The sequence below is a fragment of the Dermochelys coriacea genome, chromosome 3 (assembly GCF_009764565.3).
Source record: "Dermochelys coriacea isolate rDerCor1 chromosome 3, rDerCor1.pri.v4, whole genome shotgun sequence".
NCBI lineage: Eukaryota > Metazoa > Chordata > Testudines > Dermochelyidae > Dermochelys > Dermochelys coriacea.
In genome coordinates this window covers 35899413-35918345 of record NC_050070.1, presented here as the reverse complement: position 1 = coordinate 35918345, position 18933 = coordinate 35899413, and the positions used below count along the sequence as shown (strand labels likewise).

At 43.0% G+C, this 18933-nt stretch overlaps 2 protein-coding genes and 1 non-coding gene across 7 annotated transcripts in view; all 3 read left to right on the top strand.

Annotated features, from left to right (window-relative positions):
- The first annotated feature begins 2300 nt into the window (after nt 1-2300).
- On the top strand, nt 2301-17428 carry RPS7 (ribosomal protein S7). 3 transcript variants are annotated; one of them, XM_038395980.1, is made up of 9 exons: nt 2382-2433; nt 3018-3158; nt 5864-6105; nt 6802-6883; nt 7332-7403; nt 9910-10053; nt 12126-12190; nt 16093-16243; nt 17312-17428. In XM_038395980.1, exons 4-9 carry the CDS (start codon nt 6809-6811, stop codon nt 17387-17389), a joined length of 585 nt encoding a protein of 194 aa, XP_038251908.1. In that variant the 5' UTR covers nt 2382-2433; nt 3018-3158; nt 5864-6105; nt 6802-6808; the 3' UTR covers nt 17390-17428. The 3 variants fall into 3 exon arrangements, with proteins under 3 accessions (XP_038251905.1, XP_043366224.1, XP_038251908.1); XM_038395977.1 differs by lacking the exon at nt 3018-3158 and having other exon boundaries at nt 2301-2433; XM_043510289.1 differs by lacking the exons at nt 3018-3158; nt 5864-6105 and having other exon boundaries at nt 2378-2433.
- LOC119854118 lies at nt 16983-17194 on the top strand. Its single transcript, XR_005292358.1, has one exon. It is a non-coding gene; the product is annotated as a small nucleolar RNA SNORA73 family (small nucleolar RNA).
- The window catches only part of COLEC11 (collectin subfamily member 11), a 50496-nt gene continuing 48921 nt past the window's right edge, over nt 17359-18933 (top strand). Inside the window, exon 1 of one of the 3 annotated variants that reach the window (XM_038395975.2) lies at nt 17359-17494. The gene's annotated coding sequence lies outside the window, so the exon portion shown is untranslated. Of the gene's footprint in view, nt 17499-18933 lie in introns of all 3 variants that reach the window. The other 2 variants (XM_043510283.1, XM_043510288.1) reach the window with 2 other exon arrangements.

Sequence of the window (18933 nt, the reverse complement as noted above, 5' to 3'; positions counted from 1 at the left end):
TTCCCTATTGTTTGTCTGTATAATCTCAGTCTGGTTCTGTGATTGTTTCTGTCTGCTGTATAATTAATTTTGCTGGGTGTAAACTAATTAAGGTGGTGGGATATAATTGGTTAAATAATCATGTTACAATATGTTAGGATTGGTTACTTAAATTTCAGTAAAATGATTGGTTAAAGTATAGCTAAGCAGAACTCAAGTTTTACTATATAGTCTGCAGTCAATCAGGAAGAAGGGGGTGGAGAATGGGAACAGGGACACAGACAAGATTTCTGTGGTGTCAGAGCTGGGAAGGGGGACACTAAGGAAGGAAATTGGAATCATTGTTTGCTGGAAGTTCACCCCAATAAACATTGAATTGTTTGCACCTTTGGACTTTGGATATTGTTGCTCTCTGTTCATGCGAGAAGGACCAGGGAAGTGAGTGGGTGAAGGAATAGCCCCTAACAGCTCCCCTTGACACTCCTGCCAGGGAGGAGGGTCGGGGCACAGGAGCGCTGGGTGGAGCAGATTGGGGCATCCATTTTTCCAGGGGCACCCAATTGGCTAGGGCCCTTTGGCATGGACACAGTTGGCCCAGTGGCTAATGTGCCACTGAGGCTGAACAATCTGTTCCACTTTACATTGAGCTGTGGTGCTTGGAGTACTTTTCCAGAACCTGGAGAAGAACTCTATGTGGCTCAAAAGTTTGTCTCTCTCACCAACAGAAGTTGGTCCAATAAAAGATACTACCTCACCCACCTTGCCTCTCTAAACTCACGGGAGCTAATTACCAGAGTTCTTCCTTCCCTTGCACAGTTACAGCACAGTTTTAATTTGTAATATAGGTGAGAGACCTTAACTGTGTTCCCTAAGTAGGCTAAAGTTTGAAAGCCTATAAGTGAGGCCCCTGATGCAGCTACAATTATAATGTAGCCGCAGTCTTAATCTGGTGGTGATTCATTGTTTTTTTTGCCAGAAATGTTATAAATGGCTCCCCAGATTAAGGTATTTAACAAAGTATGGAAAACAGTAGTTCCAGCATTTTTTCTTACCACCGTTTTGTCTAACCCTGGTCTTCATATCAGTGTGGCAGCCAGTCTACTCTTATGCCTTCCATAGTTGATACACTAGTGTTAATGACAGGTTTCAGAGTAGCAGCCGTGTTAGTCTGTATTCACAAAAAGAAAAGGAGTACTTGTGGCACCTTAGAGACTAACAAATTTATTAGAGCATAAGCTTTCGTGAGCTACAGCTCACTTCATCGGACGCATTTGGTCCACCAGACTCCAGCAAGAGACTGTTGAATTAGAATTAATTTGCAAACTGGATACAATTAATTTAGGCTTGAATAGAGACTGGGAGTGGATAAGTCATTACACAAAGTAAAACTATTTCCCCATGGGTTTCAGAGTAGCAGCCGTGTTAGTCTGTATTCGCAAAAAGAAAAGGAGTACTTGTGGCACCTTAGAGACTAACAAATTTATTAGAGCATAAGCTTTCGTGAGCTACATCCAATGAAGTGAGCTGTAGCTCACGAAAGCTTATGCTCTAATAAATTTGTTAGTCTCTAAGGTGCCACAAGTACTCCTTTTCTATTTCCCCATGTTATTTCTCCCCCCCCACCCTACCCCCCACTGTTCCTCAGACGTTCTTGTTAACTGCTGGAAATGGCCCCTCTTGCTTGTCATCATGAAAGGTTTTCCTCCTTCCTCGCCCCGCTGGCGATGGCTCATCTTACGTGATCACTCTCCTTACAGTGTTTATGATAAAACCTATTGTTTCATGTTCTCTGTGTGTGTATATAAATCTCCCCACTGTATTTTCCACCGAATGCATCCGATGAAGTGAGCTGTAGCTCACGAAAGCTTATGCTCAAATAAATTTGTTAGTCTCTAAGGTTCCATAAGTACTCTTTTTCTTTTTTTTGTAGTAGCAGTAGCTAGCTGCTAATGTACTTGCTCAGTAGGCCATCCATTAGTAGTAGAGCTGGTCAGAAATGTTTTAATCTAAAAGTTATTTTAATATATAAACAGGGAAAATTTAAACTAAAATTTCCACACAGTCACACAAAAATTATCCTGTTTCTCCAGAAGCTGCAGTACTAACAGATACAATATTTCTCTCACTCATACCCACAAGGACCTGACTCTGCAAAGATTTAAGCACATGTTTAAGTTTACAGGCTGTGAGTAGTCCCAGTGAAGTTAATGAGAATAGTCACAGAGCTAAAATCAAGATAAGCACATGTGTATGTCTTTGCAGGATCAGGGCCAAAGTCAGTATATTAAAAGTGGTAATGAGAGAAAACAAGCCCATTAAAGAGTTAAGTTTCCTGTGAGGGCACTGTGACTGCAGAACTCTCTGCTATAAATTCAGCCATGTTTTACTACCCCTTTCATTCAAATTCTCTTTAAACTGCACTATTGGCTTTGTTTGGTCTTGATTTTACACTAGGTAAGTTTCCAAAATATTTTTAAAAATCTTTTTCTTTCTTAAACTCAAACATACAGGCTATCCCTTCAGTTCTGTCTATTTAATTTTAATGAAATTTTATTTATTGTTTTTCTTTTACTTGAAGTCTGAAGAAAGAATAAGGGTTTCATATAGCTGAGGGAATGATGCAAACAAAAAGAAGGAGGAAATAGGCAGAAAAAAATAGTGAATACGTTTGTTAGTCTTTAAGGTGCCACAAGTACTCCTAGTCTTGAGTTTCTGCCCTTTTAGGGGCTTCCCTCCCCCTGTCATACAGATCCATACTAAAATTGATTGTAAATTCTGTTTAGCTAAAATTATTACTGACAACATTTGTTGGTCAGAGTTGATGGGCTGGCGGGGGGGGGGGGGGGCATGGAGGATAATCTGTGTTAGATAATGCATTGGCTTGAAGCATGTTTAAACTAAACTTTAAATTTGTTCCTCAGGATGGGTAAAATATCCCCTTACTAAAGTCTTCAAGAAACTAAATGCATCTTATTTTAAGCCATTCAGGAATTAAATAGTCTCTTACAACCTCAGGACTGTCACTTGGTGTCTTGCAGAGTAACTATGCAGGTATACATTTAGTTACTATGATGGCAAGTATTATATCATTACTGAAATAGTCAAAAACTGAGGAAAAGAAGCCACCATATTTACCTGCTTCTAGCGACACCCTTCTCAGAGATCTTCCAAAAGAAAAGGTTTTCTGGTTTTGAATTTTCAATTTGACAACTAATACACATCATGGGTGCAATTGCTACCACTATAACACTTAGTCTTTTCTTTAAAAAAATATGTATATACCTTCATATTGGTGGGCTCTGTTTCTTGCATGGAAAACTGTATCACTATATGATCATGGAGAGCTATTCTAGGAGCTCTTAATACCAAAGAGGCATTAGTTTGCTTAGAGGAATAATCATTGGACTGGGGAACTAGAAATAGCGGAGTTATACTCAAGTTTCTATAATTGACTTATTGTGACTTTGAGAAGTCACTTGACTTCCTTGTTCCTTCTCTGCTTTCCTCCTGTAAAATGAGGTATTCAAATATCCCATGTCTGTTGTGAGGACTAAGGGCTTGATTCACAAAAGGATTTAGGTGCCTAACTGCCATTTTAGGCACTTAAGTCCTAGAATCAGGCCCCACTGGCATTCACAAAGCCCCCACTCAGCTGCCATCAAACCCTGTAGGTGTCTAAATTCACTCAGCACCTAAACTTTTGCAATACAAGTTCCCTAGGTGCCTGTGTTTTCTTCTTCTGAGCATGCGCACTGCGGCACCACAATGGGGATCTAGATGTCCAAGCTTCAGAGCGTTACGTGAACTGTGGGAAGATAGGCAGGCCTCTACCTAACTCACTGCTGGGGCCCCAAGCTCACTTACAGATGAATGAATGTATGTAGAATGGGGAGACCTTTCCTTTTAACTTTCAGCACAATGGCTAGTATAGTTGGCTGGGATGTGGAAGACCCCTGGCTCAAGTCCCCAGAGAGAGGGAGAGGATTTGAAAAGGGGAGCTGTAACCCAGGAACGACTTGGTGTCAACTGGCAGAGGGCACCGGGGTGCGTAAGGGTTACAGGGATCATCTACATAGTTAGCCAAATAACTTCATGGAAGATGTCTACTGAAAGCCTATATCTTACTGATCATCATAAAACTTGCAAAATGTATGGATAGATAATATGTAAGGAGTTATGTGAAATGTTATTAAGGTCTATGATGGGCCTGGTTATCAAAAGATGAGAAACAGCCTTCTTTGAGGCAAGAGATGTTTATCCATTTGTCTGACTAAATGGAAACTGAGTATTGTATGGTTCACAATAGACACCCATTTATAGTCTGAGCCTAATGCTGATGAAGGTATTGTAAATTCCCTTTCTGGAAGTTCTTACAGAAGAATTAAACCAGGAGGAAGGAGTCCTCTTTACAAGATAAGATGATGGATTTTTGGACTATAACTGTAGGTACAGGCTATACTCTCCATCCTTTACTGAGGGGACAGGCTGAGAGAATGGCTTGTTTCATGATGATAAAGGGATCACAGCCTACCGGGCTGAAAGGCGGTAGTGAGCAATACTAAGTTCTAGAATGCATATTATAATTGTATTTTATATGTAGTTAATTTTCAATACTTCCATCAATATGCTGCTTCTTGAATCTTAGATATGTTTATAATAAAAACAAGAAGTATGTTTAAGCGCTGTGTGTGGAGAGGAGTGATGATCTTGAGGTGTAACTGGCAAACTGAGGTGTATTTATTCCTTTGGGAGTAGCAGATCTGTGAGTGTCTAGTGGAACTGGTTTTGTATAGTTTAGATGGATGCTCAGAGTACTCAGGGTAGGGGTGCTGGAACAACTTTTGTAATGGGGCTGCTGGGAGCCATTGAACCAAACTGTAAACCCTGTATGTGATGTAAACCACTTCAAGCCGGGGTGTGCGGCATCATGCCCACCACCCCTAGTTTCAGCATCTATGGCTCAGGGTTTGATGTGCACCTACTGTTAATCTGTAGAGAGCTAGGGCTGATTTCTGGAGGCTTGGAAGGCAAGTGGCTTGTGTTACCAGAGGCTGGTGGTGCGGGGGAACTGACCCACAGTAGGCACAGACAAGGCTGAGAGCAGATAGTAGGGAAGTGCCACACAACCATGGGTACCGTCACACTTTCCAACCTCTTAGAGCTCTAACAATAGGTTATTTTGTTGCGGTGGGGGTCCTTTAGTCTCTCCCCTTGAAGTTGTTCCGCTGTGGATTAAATCAAGACATTGGATGAAAGAGCGACTCTGTAGCTTCATGGTTAGAGCACTCATCTGGGAGGTGGGAGACCCAGGATTCAGTTTCCCTGCTCCAATAACTGTATATACAATTTATTCACAGTGGAACAGCTGTAACAGAAAGAAAAGGAGTACTTGTGGCACCTTAGAGACTAACAAATTTATTAGAGCATAAGCTTTCGTGAGCTACAGCTCACTTCATCGGATGCATTGTGAGCTGTAGCTCACGAAAGCTTATGCTCTAATAAATTTGTTAGTCTCTAAGGTGCCACAAGTACTCCTTTTCTTTTTGCGAATACAGACTAACACGGCTGCTACTCTGAAAGCTGTAACAGAGAACACTGTAGACTAGGAGCATGAAACGGGCTTGAATTAACATAAAATTACAGAAGGAACTTAAATCTGCTGAAGGGCCAGAAAAAGAACATAGCACAAGTAGGGCCCGGCCCTGGCAGCTCCACATGGCCACCTGCAGCCCGAAAAGAGGAGCCTCCTACCCATCTTCCACACACCCCTTAACTTGGTAACAATAAGAGGCGCTACTCTGAACCGCACACATGCGCCCTGTGTCAATATAGTGCTATGGCAAGGCGACTGCGCATGCGTCATCCTGCATGCTCTTTTCCATAGCTTCATCCGAGAGCCACGAGCGCCTCAGCCGGCTATGACCACACTAGTCAGCGCCCATGCCAATATCTGAATTCCCCTGTTCGGCTTCACTGTGGCGGAAGCAGCTCGGGACGCTATAGGCCGGACTGCCCCTCTTCCGGCTTTGGCTTCAGGTCTCTGTGGGCGGGGCGAGTCCTTCCCGGGCAGGGATCTGAGCGGCTCTCGCGAGAACTCTCCCTCTTCCTAGGCCGGCGCTGAGAGAGGTAGGTGCTTGAGGCCGCCGACGCGGAATCGCGTTTAGCCGCTGTCCGCGCAATACCGCGCCGAGCGGGCCCCAGCCGCTCGGCCCGGAGGAGTCGGTTGGGGATGCGTCCGATTAGCGGCCTCCCGCGGCCCGATGGCCGCCCAGGGACCCGGCACACCTCGCCTGGAGCCAGGGGGTACCCGGCCCCGCGGAGCCTGTCTCCTCCGGGCAGAGCTAGGGCCTCCGACCGGGCTGTGGGGCTTCTGAGCCGGGGCCCGGCGGCCTCTGTCCAGGCCGGGGATCCGTACGGCTTCTCCGTACAGAGGCCGCCCCAATAAATGGCTGGGCTCAGCGTGTGGGCTCCTGCCGGGCTCTGGCAGCGGGGGAAGGGAGCAGCCCTCCGACCCGTCTCCCTCGAAGAGGCAGTGGCCCTGCAGCGCGGCGTGGCTTCTGTCAGGAGCCTGGTCCCCGAGACGTCTGACTTGCGGGACTCCACTGCTCGCTTTTCCCCATGTGACCGCTTTGAACTGTGCGCGGCTTGTGAAGCTTCTCACCTCTCCTCTCAGGTCTGACACACAGACGAGTTGCCCAGTGAGACGGATGAAGGGCCTAGATCTCTGCTGTGTCCAACTAACAGAAAGCCCTTGGCTGGGCATTGTGGCTGGTAGTCGTGTGTCTGCTGACAATTGAGACGTTTCTGTTCTTTGGGTTGTAGAAAGGCCATGTTCAGTTCTAGCGCGAAGATTGTGAAGCCCAATGGTGAAAAGCCAGATGAATTCGAGTCTGGTATTTCCCAGGTATGTTAGTTTCACTCCACTATCCCCTAATAACTTGAACTAAAAAAAACTAATGGAAGCACAGGTATAATTCTAGCTTGATTCAAAACTGAAGTTAAACTGCCTGAATAAGTCTCAATTTCCTGAGGGAAAAATAGGAATTGCAGACTTTTGCTTCATATTCTGCTTCTGATGGTAGCAAATACCTTATGCTTCAGAGGGAAGTGTAAGAACTAGCCAGTCACCAGTGAATGGTGCATGTATGCATTTTGGGTGGTGAGGGTTAGGGTGTGCGTTCTTGACCTCATGGATCAGTTTATGCCTGGAAACAAATATATACAGACCATTTATAACAGATGATTGATTAGCGTTTAGCAAACTAGTACATGGACACAAATGCATCAGAAAGTAAAATGATGCAACTTAAAACTGATAATAATCAAAATTGTTCTCTCATTCTTTTCTGTAGGCTCTCCTGGAGTTGGAGATGAACTCTGACTTAAAAGCTCAGCTGAGAGAGTTGAACATCACAGCAGCTAAGGTGGGTTTCAAAAAACTTGCACCCCATCCAAAAAAGGTGACTGACTTTGTTGCCAACTGACAATTCAGTATGTTGGTATCTATTTTAAATGGATATTAATATGCCATGTGACAAGTGGTCAAAAAGTTTGAATTGAAGATGAATGCAAGATTTCATGGCATTGTCTTGCTGGATACTGTTGTGACTTAACAGGAGGAGGCAGACGTCAAGCTTTGTAACCCTGTTTATTGGAGCTGATGGCTGTAGCTTTTTATTTTTTATTTTAAATACAGTTCTAGTCTTAAAAGTGACTGTAAAAAATGCCATTAGAGCTTACACAATTCTGACTCCAGATAAACTGATCAAATTTAACAAGTATAAAACCTATTTCTAACTTCCCAGACTAAGTTTGCAGGACTGGATCTGAAAATCCAAATGACTTCTTGCTTACTTTGCTAACCCTGAAGTTGCAATTGCAGAATCTTCATCAATGAAATGCAGACTAGAATTGTCCTGTTTTTATAGAACAGCTCTGGGATGTCTAACATATGTCTCATAATATTCATGTCATTATAAAAAAATAAATAAATAAACCATCAACTTGGCCTATATAAAATGGGAGCAGATCAAGATACCAGTCTCGCATAGTCACATAGTGTCAGCTCTTCAGAGTTTAGTTTTAGTTTAGGATGTGATTGTGAAAATGGCATGAGGTCTATAGTTAAAACAAAAAAAACTTCAGAACAAAATTTGTTCAAATTACAAATTCTTCTGCCAGCCCTGTACAGCAAACCTGAAATTCAAAAGTGATCTTTGTACATAAGCAGTAATAAAGCTTATGCAGGTTCTTTTGTCCCTAATAGTAACTGCAAACTTGTTGGGGTCTATACAGGAATGTTGACTGGAATTCAGTAAACAAATCTGAAGTTGCAAACCGAATTGTGGACTTTAGGGGAGTGGCTGGGGTGTGCACACTGACTTCTAATGGGGCCTGAATCTGTCTCAAGAAGCATGCTCTTGGGAAGTGCAGTACTTGTGCCAAGAGGGCTGTTCCTAATGAGATAAGAAGGGCTATTGTTGAACAGATTTTGAAACAGTGAGGGACACAATGCATTTTAGTAAATCCAACATGGGCTTCCAGTGAGGTGGGTCTCAGAGTGTTCTACCCAAGTGGCTTTTGGGAGCATAGCTCTAAGATAGAGGTGGAGAACCTTTTTTCTATCAGGGGCCATTGACCCACAGGAAAAAAATTAGTGTGGGCCACGCATGGGGGTGGGGCGCAGAGACTCAGGGCTTAGGCTCCAGAGAGGGGCCAGAACTGAGGGGTTCGGGGTATGGGAGGGGTTGCGGGATCTGGGGTGGGGATGAGGGGTTTGCAGTACAGGAGGGGGCTCTAGGCTGGGGCCAAGGGTTTTGGAGTGCGGAAGTGGGCTCAGGACTGGAGCAGAGGGTTGGGCTGTGGGTGGGGATGTGGGATGCAGACTCTGGGAGGAGGCTCAGGCCCGGTGGCACTTACTTCAGGAGGCTCCTGGGCTAAGGCAGGCTCCCTGGCTCCGCACTGCTCCAGGAAGCTGCTGGCATGTCCCTAGGCTGAGGCACGGCCAAGCAGTTCTATGCGGTGTGCGCTTCCTGCGTGCGCAGCTCCCATTGGCTGCAGTTCCTAGCCAATGGGAGCTGCGGAGGTGGAGCTTGGGACGGGGGCAGTGTGCAGAGCTTCCCTGAATGCACCTGTGGGCAGGGACATACCAGTTGCTTCCAGGAGAAATTTCCAGATGAAATTAGGCAGTGGGCTCGATCCAGCCCCCGGGCTGTAGGTTCCTCACCCCTGCTCTGAGGAGTAATGACCTAGAGTCCCATTCCATGATGTTGGAGGATAAGCTTGTGCCCAGCAGTAAGGCTGGTGAGGGAAGCATTCGCTTCCTAGTACTTGATCGCATGCTAGGGAGGTAAACCATGCAGGACACAATCATGTTACCATGTTTATAAAAGTATTTGCAGGGAGACAAAGTACTATTGAAATAGCAGTGTGGATCTTGGCAAATCAGTAGATGTGACTGACTAAGCTACCTTACTATTTGTATGAAGATGTAGCGTGGAAGACAGTTAGTGGAGGGTGTTTAGGCGATCAACCTGTTCATGCTGATTTTTATCCTCCATGTATGCCATGGGTAACATTATTTTATTTGAAACTTGATCTCAATACCAGCCCCATGCAATTCTGTTGCACTGGAGACCCATTCAGTCTACATATTGATGTCTACTTGTGTGAGATTCTCCTGTTTGAAAGGGTCAGTGAATCTGAATTGTAATTGCAACAATCCAATTCCATGTAGGGATACTAGCCTAATGGGTGAAAAGGCTGTTCATTTCATACAGCAATTTACAATTGCAACAAAGCTTGATGAGAACTGCCATTATTACGTTTAATGGATTTTGTAAAGTGCTTGCTGTTACTTCAAAGCTGACCTGTGTTTAGGGGATTTAAAATCAAAGGTAACTTAAGTGTATATTTTGTCTTCTATCTTAGGAAATTGAAGTAGGGGGTGGTAGAAAAGCAATCATAATCTTTGTACCAGTTCCTCAGCTGAAATCTTTCCAGAAGATCCAGGTCCGATTAGTTCGTGAGCTGGAGAAAAAATTCAGCGGCAAGCATGTGGTGTTCATTGCTCAGGTAAATAGTTGATTATTTTTTATGGTTTATTACTCTGTATGTGGCATATTGGTTCCCTAACCTGTTGGGGCTGGGAAGGTAAATGTATCGAATGTGTGGTTGGTTTGTTTTTGCTGTAGATGAAATACCTTTCCAGACACTGTCAGTCTGTGGCTGCACATTAGTGCTTCTTAAAGCAAGCTGTTGAGACTTGAGAAAAACTATATAGGATGGCTGAACCATACTCTGAAAAGGAGAAATAACATGTAGCTGGAGTAAAGTCCTAGAAGTAATGAAACTTAAGCAGGAAAAATGTAAGCATAGTATTTTTGCAGACTCTACAGTGATGATAGAATAGAAGTAAGCTTTAATACAAGCAGTCGGAAGAGGGGGAGTTTTATTTGCTGTCTTTTAAAGTGAAAAGGAAGAAGGGGCAATGCTAGTGAGATCTGACCTCCTTTAATCTTAACCTCTCCTCCTCCTCCTCCCCCCCCCCCCCCCATCCTCCTCGGTTTAAGCCAAGAAAAGCTTTTTTGAGGTGGGAATAGATGGATGGGAAGCCAGCATTAGGAAGAGGGCAAGCCCCTGGAGTTATGAGGATAACTTTAAATGGATATATATGTGTTTTCTTAATAGTTATGAAGGTTATACTTCATCTGTGAAAAGATCAATTTTTTTGTATTGTGGTTTAAAAGGATAAAAATACCTGAATTGAAGTCATGTGACTGAGTATATTCTGAACAATGAAATGCCTCTGCTAGTCAGATGTCTCATACTCGTATGCGATAGCTCACACCCAGTTTTGTCTTAACACAATAACAAATGTATAACACTGTTTAATTATTGAAATCTTTAATGGTATAGAAAAGGTGACAAATTTGTTTTAAAGGAATATAACAAATCATACCACTGTTCATTGAGTACTTGAGAACATTTGTCTTCAGTGATAGTGGCTTGGTGATAGCAAGCATGACAGTTCTGGATATTGCATATTGGAGCCAAGGCTCAGAAGGCTTGTCTTCACTATGGGGGTAAGTCGACCCAAGTTATGATACTCCAGCTATGTGAATATGATACTCCATCGACGTAGCTTTGGTCGACTTGCCCCAGTGTCACTGCACTGCATCAATGGGAGACGCTCTCTGGTCGGCTTCTCTCTCTGTTCTTGGGGAGCTGGAGTACTGGGCTTGACCAGAGAGCGCTCTGCTGTTGATTTTAGCAGCTATAGTGAAGATCCACTAAATCAATCCCTTCTGAATTGACCACTATGGGGAGATTGATGCTGCTGTAAAGACCAGCCCTAGAACTCCTACCTTCCTAGTTAAACAGTGAATCTTCTCGCAACATAAGGCTGCCTATGATGAGTTGCACTGGCTTAACTACAAAGGGATATTTTATGCTGATTTTTAAACTGTTGTAGACTTCTTTGTGGACATTCTAACTTAGGAATCCATTTAAGCTAAACCAAAATCCCTTAAAACTATTTTAAGCTAAACCAAAGTAACCCACTTTTAAACTAAAATAAGTGTCCATGTGGGGACAGTCTGCACAAGTTTAACAAATGCAGTGTAAATATCCCTTCTACAACTTCCTCATAACATAGGTGTCCAAACAACTGACACCAGGAGCAGATGAATAACAATCTCAAGAATAATCTAGCAGGAAATCGCAATGGGCAAAACCCTCTGCAGTGTGGTTTTTTTTTTAAGCAACTATTTCTAGAGAAGGCCCCCCCCTCCACCCCCTGATGTGGGTGAACAGATTATCTTGGCTATTAGCTTTGTTAAATACAAACTGTTCTCCCCAAACCTTTCCTTCTTCCCACTGAACATACTTGGCATGAGAATTTGGTGGTGGTTTCAGCAATGCACTACAGAAACTGACTTTATCATAAAGCTCAACTTCTACAATTGGAATTTGGTTTTGGTTATTCCTGAGCATTCCTTGATGCTGTGTGGAAATAATTGTAGGACTTGTGCAGGAGAATGGTAACCCTTGAAAGAAAGTCATATTTATGACTTCAAATCTGAACATCTGATTCTGAGGATATTGGCTAAATGTTTCATGAGGCTTGATATCCCCTTCTTTCACAGAGAAGGATTTTGCCCAAACCAACAAGGAAAAGCCGTACAAAAAACAAGCAAAAGCGTCCAAGGAGGTAAGTAAATGTTACGCTGCTGAAATGTGTGCCATTCCACTTGCATGACAGCCATTTTGATCATACGTAAAGGGTCTGAGAGAGATTGGCTCTGCAAAGACTCTTCCTTTCAGCATGTAAAGTTAAGGTACAAATAGTGCCCTTTACCGTCCCAAACTTCCTTGCATCTTCAATATTCATATCGCTTCTCTTCAAAATCAATCCCTCAATGTGTTTCAGAAACTTACTACTGTCACTTTCTAATCTTGCAGTTCTAGAATGGCTATGAGATAGCAGTGAGGACTATGTTCTACAACAGGGGTTGGCAACTTGTGGCACACGTGCCAATTTTTAATGGCATGCTGCTGTCTGCCGGGGACCGATCAGCTGACGGCCCTTGCTACGGAGGGGGAGAGGGAAAAGGGGAGCTGCAGCGCGCTCTCTGCTCTGGGGACCTTGGGGAAGGGGGTGGAATCAGCATATCCCCTCCAGCCATCTGTCGTGAGCCAGTCAGGGAAGGGGGCTGGGAGCACCCCCACAAATCCAGCCCACTCTCCCCAGCCCTCTGCCCTGACTTCTGAACCCTCCTCACACACGCACCCCCTCCCCCACACCCCATGCCCTGACTCTTGCATTCCCCATCCTGAGCACCAAACAGGAGCTCCTGTGCATACACCACACCCCCTCCCCCCACATTCCCACCTGCACCCTGAGCCCCCTCCCTCATTCTAGCTCCTGGCCAGACCCTGCACCCCATCCCCCAGCCTGCTCCTTCACCCCCAGCCCTGTTCTCAGTGCACTCCCACCCTCATCTCAGTTCAGCGAGAGGAAGAGAATGGTAGAACTAGGGAAACAGTAGGTACTTACTCTATGCGGACAGGGCCGGGACCCTGGCTGGGAGGAGCTGGCGGACGGAACCCCAAACCAGCAGTGGGCTGAGCGGCAGCGGGCTGAGCTGCTCAGCCCGCTCCTGGTCTGGTGTCCCAGCCACCAGTCCTGCTCAGCCCACTGCTGGTTTGGAGTTCCGTCCGCCAGCTCCTCCCAGCTAGGGTCCCGGCTGCTGGCCCCACTCAGCCCGCTGCCGGCCTAGTTGAACGGAACCCCAGGATGGCAGCGGGCCAGTGGTGAAAGATCAGCATTTTAATTTGATTTTTTTTTTAAATGAAGCTGTTTAAACATTTTGAAAACCTTGGTTACGTATGACAGTATAGTTATATAATATATAGACTTATAGAGAGCTTCTAAAAAAGTTAAGATGTATTATTGGCACGTGAAATCTTAAAGTGAATAAATGAAGACTTGGCACACCATTTCTGAAAGGTTGCCAACCCCTGTTCTACAACATTGGCTTAGTTGTCAATTCTGAGATTTTTGGTGTATTCTGGCCTTGCATGGAAACTGGCAGTACATTCCAAATATGTTGTACATATTTTCCCAATCTTTCCATCTACATTCAACGCTCTTTTTTTCCAGTAGTAGCTAGCAAAATATTTGCTAGCAGCAATTACAAATAACTTCTGTTTTTCTGGTCTGCCCAGCCACTGTCTTAAGATTGTGGGCATCTTGGAAAACAATGAGGCAATGTATGTAAACTGAGTAACTTAAGTGGGTTGGGTTAGGTTCCCCTCCCTCCTCCCAATAACTTGTTCACCTGTTGTAATGCTAGCCTTGGAACAGATGAACATCCAGGGAATGGATGCTAACTCTTTATCTGTACTGCAGAGAATTCAGTCCAGGAATTACGTTCTAGCTAAATTCCCTCTAAGCTGCGTGGTTGTGCAGTAGGCTATCAAGGGCTGCACAGGCAGGAAGAGGCACCTCTCCCCTGGCCACTGCCATGAGAGAGGGCTTGGGGAAGTCCTCTCTCTCCCTAGGGCAGCCTGCACCCCAAACCCCTCATCCCCAGCCCCACCCCAGAACCTGCACCCTAGCCAGAGCCCTCACTCCCCAGCCCTGAGTCCCCTCCCACACTCTGAACCCTTCAGCCCCACCCCCGGCCACACATCACCTCCATATTGGTGCACATGGATCTAAAAAATTAGAGGGAACACTGCATGCTAGCTTTAATTAGGCAAGGTAAAATTAGAATGGTGATTCACAGTGTGTGCGCTGACGGATATACATACAACATATCCTTACTTTTTGCCCCAAGAGATTTGATTTTTGTGTAATTTTTGGATAGACTCACTTTTGTAGTTTGTTTGCTACTTGGGTGAGTGGGGAAGGAGGCTGGGCTTGCATGGGAAGCTGTGATCTAGGAGGTAACTTTTTTATTATTATTTTTTATTCTGACTTGGGGTAGAGCTAAATTCTAAAGAAAGTCATCAATCAAAAATAGTGTCCTTGGCACTAAAGTTCAAATTTAAGCAACAGTTTGCTTCTGTTAAACATTTTTCTCTAACTAGTTGGTCTGACTGAAATTGTGGACTGTCTATGTTCACTGAGTGATTTGCATTTGGTGTTGCTTTCATTCTGGGACACAATCAATTTTACTGTAATTGTAATGTCAAGGATAATATTTAATATTGTGATTTTTTTTTTTTTTTTGGAACATATGTAAATGGGCATTCATAGGGCACTTACAGGAATTTTTGTGGTCTAATATGTAGAAAACTCAATCTGACACTGCAGCATTAGGGCTGTATGGGGGAAACTTGCATTATAATTACCTTAAATTGCAAACACTGTTCTACAGAACCTGCTAGATGAGTCTGTGTTCCATTACAGAATCATCTCTAACACTGCAAGAAGTGGGACATTGGAGGGGAATAACCTAATAATTTTGCTAAAATGTCAGGTTGATGCATCCTAACTTAATGCAGTAAATACATTCTTAAAAGTAGAAAGAACGAGGAATACTTGTGGCACCTTAAAGATGCTCAAATTTATTTGAGCGTAAGCTTTCGTGGGCTAAAGCCCACTTCATCAGATGCATGCAGTGGAAAACAGAGTAGGAAGGGGTGTGTGTGTGTGTGTGTGTGTGTGTGTGTGTGTGTGTGTATATACAGAGAACATGAAAAAATGGGGGTTGCCATACCAACTCTTAAGAGTTGGTATGGCAACCCCCATTTTTTCAAGAGTTGGTAATGCAACCCCCATTTTTTTCCTCTTTGTGTGTGTGGTTTATATATAATCTTCCTACTGTATTTTCCACTGCATGCATCTGATGAAGCGAGCTTTAGCCCACGAAAGCTTGTGCTCAAATAAACTTGTTCGTCTCCAAGGTGCCACAAATACTCCTCATTCTTTCTGCTGTTACAGACTAACACAGCTACCACTTTGAACTCTTAAAAGTAGTATCCCTCAAATTCTTCATTTGAGGAAGTATTGGTCACACTTACAGGTGGCACTATTAACTTGTATAAATACAACTTGCTTACACTGAATAGTGAAGCATTGATAGAAATAGTGTAGTCTCAAATATCACTTTCACTACAAACTGCTCAATTTTATTTTGTACTGCCTCCTGGAATAGCTGCTGAGATAAATTGTGGCATGGTCATAACTAACTTTTTGATATGGTGGAGTATGGAATTCATGTTTACTGTTTATTTACCAGCCTATACGTTCCTTTGTCCCAGGAATTATGGTAGTATCTCTTTGGCAGATTATAGGGGAAGTATGTGTTTATAGTCGTCAGACTAAACTTGCCAACCCCTTGAAGGTTTAATTCAGGGGTTCTCAAACTGGGGGTTGGGACCCCTCAGGGGGTCACAAGGTTATTTCATGGGGGGGGTCACAAGCCACCCCAAACCCCACTATGCATCCAGAATTTATAATGGTGTTAAATATATATAAATTAAAAAAAAACAAAAACACTTTTATAAGGGGGGGTGGCACTCAGTGGCTTGCTATGTGAAAGGGATCACCAGTACAAAAGTTTGAGAACCACTGGTTTAATTCATGAAAATATTGTATTTCAGCCGTACACTTACTGCAGTGCATGATGCCATACTCGAAGATCTGGTCTTCCCTAGTGAAATTGTGGGCAAGAGAATCCGCGTGAAACTAGACGGCAGCAGACTCATAAAGGTCCATTTGGACAAAGCGCAACAGAATAATGTTGAACACAAGGTAAGGAACTAACTCTATACCCTTCTCTGTAACATAGGGGTTGTGATGAGTCATCTAGTTGAGTATAAAACTCAAAACTGTGGCAGCGGCAAGAGTATGAGAACTCTGCCCTGATCTTGAATTACATTTTGGACTAATGAAATGCTAAGAGAATTTTTGAAATCAAGCTTTAGTTTGACTGCACTTGGCTGCCTTACACTCTGCTTTTGGTTAACTCATTTGTGGTGACCTTTTTCCTACTTGCTTCCTCTTAGCATGAGTGGTAGAAGATGGGTTTCTTATTTATAATGAAACACTTGATCTTCAAAGCCAATGTGCCAGCTACATCATGGAGTAGAGGGCCCCACATATCTGTGTGACTCTGCTTCAGCTGCCTTATGGATTGAATAGCTCTGAAAGTCTGAGTCTGTTCTGCTGGCAAATCTATGTGATTGATGGCTTGAGTCTTGATGTTCTACAGAACATTATCACCTCCCAAATAAAGAATTCTGGGAAGTAATCTCAATATGGAAGAACTGTCATCAATTTAGTATTTCACTTAGTCTAACTTTTTTCAGGAAATGTGGCTTCATTAATGCTGGTACATAACTTAACTCGTTCAAAATGACGTGGGAAGCCTATCATTTTCTGTTGAGATAGGATTTCTTAGCAGTAACTTAAGAAACTAGCCAAATCAAACTTGGAATAACATGAATTTTGAATGCTGGACTGAATCAGTTTCTGAATGCATCTGTCATCTTCAGTATAGTCATCCATTGAGGTTACTTGTGGCTCTGTCCAACCGGTATATCGGAGTATAGCCCTAAGTGCAATGATGTACAATCCCCTTCCACAGTGTTGAAGAGCAAGCCTGTCCCTGGCTCTAGAGCTGATGAGGGCAGCATCCTTTATATTCATATAACTTCTCAATCTCTAGACAATTACTGAGGAGAAACCATGCAGGGTGCAACTTGAAATGTAATATACTATGTCTGAACTGTACAGCAGAACATGCAGCTTTTAGAAAACTTATTGAAAGTAAACTAATGCTCTTGTACTTGACTTTTTTTTTTTTTTTTTTCTTTCCAGGTGGAAACATTTTCTGGTGTCTACAAGAAGCTCACTGGCAAAGATGTTATTTTTGAGTTCCCAGAATTCCAGCTGTAAAGTGCAAGAATGACTGAATAAACAGTTTAATTGTTCATATCTTAAGCAATTTCATTAAACTAAACACTTTATAAAAGCACACTACAGAAGGAGGAAGTAGCTGACGTAGGTAACTGGTAATAGCTTGGCTATGGAACCTTCTAATTTTAACTGAGTTGCATCTATTAAAGTTGGTAAGAATTCATGCCCCCAGAACCTAATGGTAACTAGGTAAGAGACTTCAGTTTCTAGTGGACATGTCCATATCCTAAATCACACAGAAAGCCTTTGTAGGGAAGTACACTAAACAGGCCTGAATAATACCTTCTCTGAGGATGAATTGTTCTGGCAAGGTTGTGTATAGAAACGTAAACTCATGAGTTTTTTGCATTTGTTTTAGAAACTCGGGTAGAATGGAAATCAACAGTTCCCAAGGTTGGTGGGAACATTAACCTACATAATAAATACTTGGCTTTAGATATGAGAGCCTTATATGGGGTGGAGGCAGACAAAATTCCACTTGCTTATGGAACACAATTCTTAAACCTATTTCAAAGGTCACAAGGCTGAAATTTAAGCAGTGTTCTTCCCTGCTGGTTAAGCTGTCTTGCTTTGCTATAAATTGTAGGCTACTACTAATGGGAGAACATCTAACTACAATGCAGGTTTTGTCAGTCCACAGGTTCAAGGTGTAATCTTGCAAGTCTGTAGGATATCAAAATGGATAAATATGGTTTTCTAGTTGCTTCAGAGTTCAAGGGTTGTGATAGACACTTGGAGGTTGGTCAGTGGGATTTGTTTGAAGTGATGTGGGGAAGCCTACATGGTTTACCTCAACAGCTTGAGACATTGCCAATACTTCTGAAAGACAGATAGGGTGCCTATGAAATGGGTGACTTTTAAAAGTCCACAAGCAAGTCCAAGGCATAGGGTGACACTCCAAGTATGTAAACAATAACTTGTCTTCCTGTGGGATGAGGACTGACAGTTGAAGTCACTGGGAATCTGAGTTCTTAACTAAGCAAGACTTCACTAAATATTAGGGCTGTCAAGCAATTTAAAAAAAAAATTAATCATGATTAATTGCATGATTAAACAATAATAGAATACCATTTATTTAAATATTTTTGTTTTCTACATAGATTTCAGTTACAACACAGAATACAAAGTGTATAGTGCTCCATTTATATTTGATTACCAATATTTGCACTGTAAAAAACAGATTTTTCAGTTCCTCCCCATTGCAAGTACTGTAGTGCAATCTCTTTATTATGCAAGTTGAATTTGCAAATGTAGAATTATGTTTAAAAAACAACCCTGCCCTCAAAAATAAAACCATGCAAAACATTAGATCCCACATTCCTACTTCTTGTTCTGCCAATTGCTCAGACAAATCAGTTTGTTTACATTTATGGGAGGTAATGCACCTGCTTATTATTTACATCACCTGAAAGTGAGAACAGGTGTTCTCACTTTTGTAGTCATTATTGCAAGGTATTTATGTGCCAGATATGCTAACATTCATATACCTCTTCATGCTTCCATGCTCATGACACTCATTTAAA